The sequence below is a fragment of the Thamnophis elegans genome, chromosome 6 (assembly GCF_009769535.1).
Source record: "Thamnophis elegans isolate rThaEle1 chromosome 6, rThaEle1.pri, whole genome shotgun sequence".
Taxonomy (NCBI): domain Eukaryota; kingdom Metazoa; phylum Chordata; class Lepidosauria; order Squamata; family Colubridae; genus Thamnophis; species Thamnophis elegans.
This window is the reverse complement of record NC_045546.1, coordinates 11,406,722-11,417,549: the sequence shown is the minus strand read 5'-3', so window position 1 is coordinate 11,417,549 and position 10,828 is coordinate 11,406,722. Positions and strand designations below refer to the sequence as shown.

The 10,828-nt window shown below is 41.9% G+C and overlaps 1 protein-coding gene across 1 annotated transcript; it reads left to right on the top strand.

The window, feature by feature from the left end:
- Positions 1-360: 360 nt before the first annotated feature.
- Positions 361-10,338, top strand: VSTM5 (V-set and transmembrane domain containing 5). The gene is made up of 4 exons (XM_032219952.1): positions 361-675; positions 7,677-8,009; positions 9,376-9,513; positions 9,871-10,338. The coding sequence occupies exons 1-4, from the start codon at positions 582-584 to the stop codon at positions 9,912-9,914; spliced, it is 609 nt and encodes a 202-aa protein (XP_032075843.1). The 5' UTR covers positions 361-581; the 3' UTR covers positions 9,915-10,338.
- The last annotated feature ends 490 nt before the right edge of the window (positions 10,339-10,828 follow it).

Here is a 10,828-nt window from a genome sequence, read left to right as displayed (position 1 = left end):
TTCCTATTTTATTTTATACTATTCCTATTCCATTCCATTCCTATTCTATTTTATTCCTATTCCTATTTTATTCTATTCCTATTCCTATTCCATTTTATTCCTATTCTATTTTATTCTATTCCTATTCCTATTCCATTTTATTCCTATTCTATTTTATTCTATTCCTATTCCATTCCTATTCCATTCCTATTCCTATTCCATTCTAATCTAATGTATTGACTCCAAGGCGGATGGGTGAATCCATCTTCTAACCAGCCTGGCCAACAACAACAGGCCGGGCGGCTGGGCAGGGCGAGCGCCGAGCGTGGCAGATCGCTGGCCCTGGGCCAGCCGCAGCGCAAAGCAAGAGCCGCCGGGCTGGCAGGGCGGGAGCCGAAGGCGGAGGCCGGCCTTCCTCTCCCGGCTCTGCCTCTTGCTGAGGGAAAAGCCGGGGCCACGAACGCTCGTCGCGCCGCCGACGGGCTTCTGCCATCTCCATGCCGCCGACGCGTGGAACCCCGCATCCCTCCCGACCTCGTCTTCGGCCAGGTCGGCCCAGAGGGTCGTCTGAATGAACCCCGGCGGCGTTTCCCCGCTTTCTGATGAGGCCTCTCGACCGCCCGCAGAGCTGCCGCCGACCGGGAGTCCGACCGGCTTGGGTGACTTTGTGCCTGGCCGCCCAGTGGGCTCTGCAAAGTGAGTGCCTGGCGCGCCTCCCCTTCCAGGTTCGGGATTGGGGGGAACTGGGGGGAAAAACTCCTTCGTAGCCTATTTTCCCTCCACCGCCTCGCTTCTCCCCTCGCCCCTTTCTGGACGCTGAACAGGTGTCGTTTTCCCGGCTCAGGGCAGGCAGCGAGGGGAAAGGGGCGCGCCTGTTGCTGAAATCCTAGGAATTTCTGCCTGACGTGTCCTCAAAAACCCGGGTCGGAGCAAAGACATTGGCAACCATATGGGGGTTTTGTGTGTAAGGGTGGGGGAGAGAAGGAGTTAGGGGTCGTTTTGCTTCCCCCCACCACACTTCCCGGGGAATGGGAATAGAATTGGGAATGGGAAGAGGAAGAGGGAAGAGGAAGAGGAATAGCATTTGGAATGGGAATAGGAATGGAATGGGAAGAGGATAGAATTAGGAATAGAATAGGAATAGTATAGAATTAGGAATAGAATAGGAATAGGAATAGAATTGGGAATGGAAATGAGAATGGGAAGAGGAAGAGGAAATAGGAAGAGGAATAGCATTGGGAATGGGAATGGGAATAGAATAGGGAATAGGAATAGGAATAGAATAGGAATAGGAATAGAATTGGGAATGGGAATGGGAATAGAATAGGGAATAGGAATAGGAGTAGAATAGGAATAGGATAGAATTAGGAATAGAATAGGAATAGGAATAGAATTGGGAATGGAAATGAGAATGGGAAGAGAAGAGGAAATAGGAAGAGGAAAAGCATTGGGAATGGGAATGGGAATAGAATAGGGAATAGGAATAGGAATAGAATAGGAATAGAATTGGGAATGGGAATAGAATAGAATAGGGAATAGGAATAGGATAGAATTAGGAATAGAATAGGAATAGAATTGGGAATGGGAATAGAATAGAATAGGGAATAGGAATAGGATAGAATTAGGAATGGAATAGGAATAGAATTGGGAATGGGAATGAGAATGGGAAGAGGAAGAGGAAAGAGGAAGAGGAATAGCAATGGGAATTGGAATAGAATAGGGAATAGGAATAGAATAGGAGTAGGATAGAATTAGGAATGGAATAGGAATAGAATTGGGAATGGGAATAGAATAGGGAATAGGAATAGAATTAGAAATAGGAATAGAATAGGAATAGGATAGAATTATCTGCCAGTTCTTTCAGAACCCTGGGGTATAATCCATCCGGTCCTGGTGATTTGAACTCATCTAGGGTAGACAGGTGCTCACTTACCATTTTCTTCCCTATTTCAACTTGTGTTCCTAATCTGATTTTTGTGGTGCTGTTTTTGATAGGTTGGACTGCTTTATCCCTTTGTGTAAAGACAGATGCAAAACATGAGTTAAATAGTTCTGCTTTCTCCCTGTTGCTTGTCACCTTCTTGCCACTTTCTCCTAGCAATGGACCAATTGTTTCCTTAGCTTTTTTCTTGTTTTTAACATGTTGGAAGAAGCTTTTTTTGGTTGTTATTATTTTTTACTTTTGTGGCAAGCCTTTCTTCATTGTGAGCCTTAGCTTTCCTCATTTCATCTTTAAACGTTGGAGCTATTTGCTGATATTCTGCCTTAGTTATGTTCCCCCCCTTTTCCACTTTTTATACTTATCTTTTTTGTCTTTCAATTTGTCAGAGAGTTCTTTATGTAGCCATGCTGGTTTCTTTTGGAAGCTGTTATTTTTCTTCTTCATTGGTATTGTGCTAGACTGGGCTTTTGTAATCTCATTTTTCAAAATTTCCCAAGCTTCTTGAGTTGTTTTCCCTTTGAGGATTCTCATCCATGGAATTTTTCCCAAGCTCTCTCTAAATTTATTGAAATCAGCTCTCTTAAAGTCCAAGACTCTAGTTTCACTTTGTTCTACTACTTGTGTTTGCATAATGTTGAATTCCAATATTGCATGGTCACTTGCTCCCAGGGTTCCTGTGGCTTCAACACCTTCTATCATTTCCTCTCTGTTAGTGAGAATTAAGTCCAATATGGCTGATCCCCTTGTTCCCTTCTCTACTTTTTGGGAAACAAAGTTGTCTGCTAGGTTTGTTAGGAACCTGTTGGATCTTCCACTTGGTGCAGAGTTTGTTTCCCAGTTGATGTCAGGGTAGTTAAAATCCCCCACTACTATTGAGGTGTGCTTCCTACATACCTTAGTTAGCTGACTAGCAAAAGGTTCATCTACTTCCTCTGCTTTGTTGGGTAGCCTGTAGTATATACCTATGGCAATGTCACCCCCCCTCCCAACCTTTAATATTGACCCAAATGCATTCAAGATAGTTCTCATCATTGTTGTCTCTATTTCTGTAGAGAGGTAATTATTTCTTATATATAGTGCAACTCCACCTCTTTTATTTGATCTATTTTGGTCTATTTTTTTTGGTCTATTTTGGTCTATATAATTTGGGATGAACACCCTTTGAATGGTGTGGAACGGATTTCCAGAGGGAAAATAATGGCAGGTTACAGGAACCAAAACCCTCACTTAGGTGACCCTGAGGACACAGATAAATCTCTAAGTGCTTCAACGACCCTCTAAAAGGATGTAAATGACCAGCTGTTTGCAAGGAATATAAATCCTTCCATTCTCCACCATCCAGTCAGAGCTGAAGAAGCTTCTAGGATGAGAAGGGAAACGTCTTCAAAAGAAAAAAAAAACCAAGAAAGTTCAGTTGCCTCCTGAAAAAGCATATTTGGGACAACCATGACCTGGATGACTGAGAATCTCTATAGACTTTTAGATAATTCTTGACTTACAATCACAATTGGAAACGGAATTCCCATTGCTAACAAGGCAGTGTTAAGTGAGTTGCACCTGATTTCATGACATTTTTTTGCCACAGTTGTTAACTGAATCACTGCAGTTATTAAGGGAATTACACAGTTGACAAGTGAATCCAGTTTCTCCCGTAGACTTTGCTTGTCCAAAGCTGTCTGGGAAGGTTGTAAATAGTGATCCCACGACACTGGGATGTTGCAACTATCATAAATACATGCCAGTTGCCAAGCACCCAAATTTTGCTCATGTGATATAGGGGTGCTGGAACAGTTGTAAGGGTGAGGACTGTTTCTAATTCATTTTTCTCAGTGCCCTTGTAACTGCAGATTGTTCCTAAACTAACAGATGTAAGTCGAGGACTGTAGATAAAACTGTTTCTTGTGACAAGCAGGCATAAAAACTGGTTCCACCACAAAACCGCGTTCGACTAAAGCGCGCTCAACGAAACCGCGTAGCTGACGTCATCACAGGGCGACAACAGCGCGGAGACAGAAGCACTCTGTAAACACTAAACCTAAAATTAACCCCTAAACCTAAACCTAACCCCCCTAAACCTAATCCTAAACCTAACCCTTAACCTAACCCTAAACCTAATCCTAACCCTTAACCTAACCCTTAACCTAACCCTAAAGCTAACCTTAACCCTTAACCTAACCCTAAAGCTAACCCTAAAGCTAACCCTAAACCTAACCCTTAAGTTGAATCGGCTTGCTTTCAAAGCGCTATTTAAAGCACCCTTCTTTCTCTGCGCTTGCTGTTCTCGCCCTGTTGATGACGTCAGCGACGCAGTTTAATCGGGCATGCTTTAGTCGAGCGCGGTTTTGTCGTGCCACAATAAAAACTAACTATGTAGCTGATTTTTGAGAAGTCATTTGCTCAGTTCTTAGGAAGAATGGCAAACGACATCCAAGGATGTTGCTAAGAAAACTCCATGAACTTCTTGAGAAGTCAAGATTGACTTCAATATATGTGTATACACACACAGACACACCCGCCCACCCACCCACATATTGTTGCCTATCCAAAACCAGCCTTGATTTGAAGTGCAGACCAAACAATGGTTTTGAATCCACCATTCATGAGAGCCATGGTGGCACAGTGGTTAGAGTGCAGTAGTGCAGGTTACTTTTCCTGACTGCCGGCTGCCAGCAGTTCGATCCTGACTGGCTCAAGGTTGACTAGCCTTCCCACCAAAAGTGGTCCCTATTTTTCTACTTGCATTTTTACATGCTTTCGTACTGCTAGGTTGGCAGAAGCTGGGACAAGTAACGGGAGCTCCCTCCGCTGCGCAACGCTAGGGATTCAAACTGCCAAACTGCCGACCTTTCTGATTTTACATATAAGGGCTTACTGCTCTTGTAACTTCACACGGTCATTGAATGAACTGTTGTAAGTTGAGGCCTACCTGTACTAGGCTCCTCCCTTAAGACCTGGGTTATGAGAGAACTTCTTTATCTCTACACAGAATAGAGAGATTACAATTTCCTTCTTTATGTGATATTTGGTGCCTTTTGCAACCAGGTCATAATTCTAAGATTTGACTGGGCCAGCCCATGGTTTGACCAACAGATGTCTAAAACGCCATTCCGTTCCCATAACTTTTATACAGGACATTGAGCTCAACTTAAGAACATGTCCCTGTAATTTTCCTAGCCGTAAAACAGACGCTCCTCAATTTACATTTGTGTATAATGACCATCTGAAGTTACAACAGCACTGAAAATAATTATTTGAAACCGGTCCCCCTCCTTATGATCCTTGCAGCATCTTCATGCTCACATGATCAAAATTTTGGCACTTGCCAATTGGTATGTATTTACTCTGTGTGTGTGTGTGTGTGTGTGTGTGTGTGTGTGTGTGTGTGTGAGATGCGATAACCATTTGTGACTTTGCCAGCTGCAAAAGCAAAGGGGAAACCAGATTCACTCACTTACCAACTGCATGCTTCACTCAGCAACTGCAGCGATTGGCTTAACAACCAGGGCAGAAAAGATTGGGCACAGCTCACTGAACCACTGCTTTCCTTAGCAATGGAAATTCTGCTCCTAACTGCGGTCATAAGTTGAGGATTGCCTGCTTGGAAGTGCTTTAACATTGACTTTCTCCCAGAACGGGTTTTCAACTTCCCAGTTAAGGCTCCAGCCCTGATCTTTCTTAGGCTCCCACACCCAGTTACTAACCAGGGCCAACTCTGCTTAGTTGGGTATTGCCGTGTCTAGCTGGATTCCAAAGAACAACTGATTAAGCTTGTTGGGGTGGTTTCCTTAACTGCCAGTTTACATTGGCACTGTTCTCTTTGATCAAACATTGCAGGCCTTTCCTTTTTAAAAGGCGTACAATAATTTTTAACTTATTGGTCCTATTACAGTAAGAATGTGTGGGTGTATACAAGGTGTATGTATGTGTATACACATAGAATGTATGTGACAGAGATAGAAAGATATGTAACTAGCTAGATGATAGATATATAGATGGATGGATGGATGGATGGATGGATAGATAGATAGATAGATAGATAGATAGATAGATAGATAGGTGATAGAGATAGATATAGATTAGATAGATGATAGATGATAGATAGATAGATGATAGATAGATAGATAGATAGATAGATAGATAGATAGATAGATAGATGATAGATGTGATAGTGAGGTAGGTAGGTAGATTGATAATCAATGATAGATAGGTAGGTGGGTGGGTAGATAGATCGATAGATTGATAGAAATATATATGATAGAGAGGTAGGTAGGTAGATCGATAATCAATGATATAGATATAGATATAGATGATAGATTATAGATGATAGGTGGGTAGGTGGGTGGATGGATGGGTAGGTAGGTAGGTAGGTAGGTAGGTAGGTAGGTAGATAGATAGATAGATAGATAGATAGATAGATAGATAGATAGATAGATAGATGATAGATAGATGATAGATAGATAGATAGATAGATAGATAGATAGATAGATAGATAGATAGATAGATGTGATAGATAGTGAGGTAGGTAGGTAGATTGATAATCAATGATAGATAGGTAGGTGGGTGGGTAGATAGATCGATAGATTGATAGAAAGATAGATATGATAGAGAGGTAGGTAGGTAGATAGATCGATAATCAATGATATAGATATAGATGATAGATTATAAATGATAGGTGGGTGGGTAGGTAGGTAGGTAGGTAGGTAGGTAGGTAGGTAGATAGATAGATAGATAGATAGACAGATAGATAGATAGATAGATAGATGTGATAGATAGTGAGGTAGGTAGGTAGATTGATAATCAATGATAGATAGGTGGATAGGTAGATAGATCGATAGATTGATAGAAAGCTAGATATGATAGAGAGGTAGGTAGGTAGGTAGATCGATAATCAATGATATAGATATAGATGATAGATGATAGATGATAGGTGGGTGGGTAGGTAAGTAGGTAGGTAGGTAGGTAGATAGATAGATAGATAGATAGATAGATAGATAGATAGATGATTGATAGATAGATAGATAGATGATAGATAGATAGATAGATAGATAGATAGATAGATAGATGATAGATAGATAGAAAGATAGATGTGATAGATAGTGAGGTAGGTAGGTAGATTGATAATCAATGATAGATAGATAGGTGGGTGGGTAGATAGATCGATAGATTGATAGAAAGATAGATATGATAGAGAGGTAGGTAGGTAGATCGATAATCGATGATATAGATATAGATGATAGATTATAGATGATAGGTGGGTGGGTGGGTGGGTGGGTGGGTGGGTAGGTAGGTAGGTAGGTAGGTAGATGGATAGAGTGAGTGAGTGAGTGAGTGAGTGAGTGAGTGTGTGAGTGTGTGTGTGTATATAAGGTGTATGTGTGCTTTTACTGCTCTTTTTCAAAGGAAATTTAATTGGAAAACTTGTGGTTGTTGGAGGTGACATGGGCATGAAAGAAGCTTTTCTTTGACTTGATTGCGGTTGATTGGTTGAATGATTATCCCCTGGCACCATTGTTGTCACGTCTTTTCATTATTTTTGCTTTGTTTGCTTTCATTCCCATGTTTGGCAACAAATTTGTGAGGTTGTGAGCAGCTATATAAATTAGGGGTATCAAATTCGAGTCACTTACCTGCATCCAAAACGGGCTGCGTGGGGACTCCTGGGAGGGGAGGGGTGGTAGTAGATCATCCAACTGACAGGGCCCCTTGGTAAAGATTGTTTCAACAGTGATGCCTCTGTTTGATTTTTTTTTTTCAGCTCAAGGAGGAGAAATATCCTTATTCGTCTCACAGCCAAACCTCAACACTTCGGTGGCCGAGAACGTTTTGCTGTCAGTAGCCTATACTGGTGAGACAAGCCCAGTGATTGAGTGGAAGCACACATCAGCAAGCGGCACAACCAAAATCGCCGAATGGAAGTCTGGCGTTTATGCCAATATATCCAGCGTTTACAAAGACAGAGTAAATATTTATGACAATGGCTCCCTGCAACTCCTGAAGGTGGATTTTAAAGACTCCGGTTATTACTTAGTCACGGTGAGAGACGAATTGGGAATCATCCTATATGGGACCATCCTGTTGAATGTTTATGGTATGGAATGACAGGACCTCATCTTTTCTCTAATATGTCTGATGTCCAGTTTTAGCAGATGTGGGCCCATTTCGCAGATGTGGGCCGAGAGTTATGAGCTTTCCTTTTCTAATAGAACTTCAAGGTCCATCTACTGAAAGCAAGTTCTCAATGTGACAGCTACTGAGTCTAAAAGCTAGATGGAAATACACTCAACTTACCACAGTGGTGGGTTTCAAAAATTGTTCGAACCTACTCTGTGGGTGTGGCCTCCTTTGTGGGAGTGGCTTGCTGCCCATGTGACCAGTTGGGAGTGGCTTGCCGCCCATATGACCGGATATGAAGACGTCGACGACACTTGTCAGAACCACCTTAAATTACCTCTCACACAGCACTGGCCTGCATAAGAATATGATGTAAACTTGTTTTTCAAAAGGCATCTTTGGTTTGCGTTAAAACAACTTCAATACACGCAATGTTCTGATTGCACCACAAACGCAGTAGTCATCCTTACCTTTCACAGAGGCACTGAGTTTTATAAATATGAGCATGATAGTGTGGAATAATCATATCCAAGGACCAGTGGTGGGTTTCAAAAATTTTTGGAACCTCTTCTGTAGGTGTGGCCTGCTTTCCGGGTCCACTGGTGGAACCTCTTCTAACCGGTTCGGTAGATTTGATGAACCGGTTCTACCGAATAGGTGCGAACTGGTAGGAACCCACCTCTGACTTACCACCACAATTGAGCTCAAAGTTTATGTTGCTAAGTGTGAAATATACCATGCTTCCCTGAAAATAAGACAGGATCTTATTTTCTTTTGATCCCTTCTTTTCTTTTCTTTTTTTGAAGACGTTTTGCTTCTCATCCAAAAATCTTCTTCTGCTCTGACAAGATCCTGTCAGAGCAGAAGCAGCTTCTTGGATGAGAAGCAAAACACCTTCAAAAGAAAAAAAAAAATCAAAAGAATAGAAAAAAGACCAGTTGACTCCTAAAAAAGCACCTTTGGGTTTCTTTTGGATGGCATGTAGATGTTGTTTATCTCTGTCTGCCTGTTGATGGCTGATTTGTCTGAGTACCAGACTTCAAGCAATTCTCTCTAGCGTAACAACATGCTAGGGCTTATTTTCATGATAGGTCTTATTTTTGGGGAAACTGTGTGTGTGTGTGTGTGTGTGTGTGTGTGTGTGTGTGTGTGTTAGAGGGTAAATTGGAACGTGTATGTTTGTGTTTGTGTCTCTGCAAGAGAGGAAAGGTTTGGGACAAAAAGCAAAAAAAAAAAAAAAAAAGGATGATGGAAGCCTGGACTTTCTTCTTCCCAGCTGCTTAAGTGAAGCTGATGCATTTGTGTGGTCAAACCTCACCGCATGATGTGCTTCCCTCCCTTAGAAATTATCTATGAAGACCTGCATTTTGTGGTCGTCTTCTTTGCCTTCCTCGCCGCTGCGTCTGCTGTTCTGATCTGCTTGATGTGGCTGTGCAATAAATACATGCACTTTCTGCAAATGGAGAGGCAGCAACTCCGAGGTAATGCCTATTTAACACTGCAACTTAATGGACTGTGAGGAAGGGAAATCCCAAGTCTTCTTGCTGGATTTTGTCGCGCTGGTTTCCCCTTCACTTTTTTTTTTTAAAGCTTTGGAGGATAATTTTTAAAATGTATGTGTGTGTGTGTGTGTGTAGCACAACCCAGAGTAAAGCCAGTCCTGTCAACTCTAGTTCACTAATTTTTACTTAGTGTACTAACTAAAAATTGACATGCTTTTCCACGATACTCGAGAGATTAGTGTACAAATCCGTCCAACTACTGTGGTTCTTTATTTCTGACTGCTTCCTTGTCATCTGATCCAGTCTTAATCAACATGATTCTCCTTTCGTTTGCAGTAAGCGAAACTGAAGAAACCGAGCTTCAAACAATGGGGTGTTAAGCTGTGCAAAGCTGTAGAATTGATGCAAATCAGGTTTCTACTTCAAGAAGCATGAAAAATATTGTTGCTATGCATTTGTCAAACGCTGTTTTCTGAAGCATTAACGGCAAAGGCCCCTGAAGGTCACATACAGAAGGTTTGAGAAATGCTGTCCTTCCCGTATCTTAATTTATAATGGACCCATTTTAAAAAGATCTGCATTTCCTAGTTTTGCCAACACATTCATAAGACATCTAATTTTCTCTGAGAATATCAAAAGGCTACAATTAATTCAATTGTAAAATTAATTTACAATTAATAGCTCTGTCAGGAGCAGAGCTACAAAAGCTACAGAATATGACTTAGCAGTATGCTGCAGCTGCCAAAAAGCCAACACAATTTTAGGCTGCATAAACAGAGGGATAGAATCAAGATCACGTGAAGGGTTAATGCCACTTTATAAGGCCTTGGTGAGGCCACACTTGGAATACTGCATTCAGGTTTGGTCGCCACAATGTAGAAAAGATGTGGAGACTCTAGAAAGAGTGCAGAGAAGAGCAACAAAGGGGATTAGGGGACTGGAGGCTAAAACATATGAAGAACGGTTGCAGGAACTGGGTATGTCTAGTTTAATGAAAAGAAGGACTAGGAGAGACATGATAGCAGTGTTCCAATATCTCAGGGGTTGCCACAAAGAAGAGGGAGTCAAGCTATTCTCCAAAGCACCTGAGAATAGAACAAGAAGCAATGGGTGGAAACTAATCAAAGAGAGAAGTAACCTCGTCACCTATAAAGCCCTACATGGCATCGGACCTGGGTACCTGAGAGACCGCCTCCTGCCAATTACCTCCCATAGACCAATTAGATCTCACAGGTTAGGTCTCCTCCGGATTCCATCTGCCAGCCAATGTTGGCTGTCGACTCCCCGGGGAGAG

Bases quoted from the DNA above. Each gene is read 5' to 3' on its own strand.
- VSTM5 (XM_032219952.1), top strand. From the start codon at position 582: ATGAGGCCTCTCGACCGCCCGCAGAGCTGCCGCCGACCGGGAGTCCGA. The intron at 8,010-9,375 runs GTATGGAATGAC...TCCCTCCCTTAG, and splicing joins CATCCTGTTGAATGTTTATG to AAATTATCTATGAAGACCTG. The intron at 9,514-9,870 runs GTAATGCCTATT...TTTCGTTTGCAG, and splicing joins GGAGAGGCAGCAACTCCGAG to TAAGCGAAACTGAAGAAACC.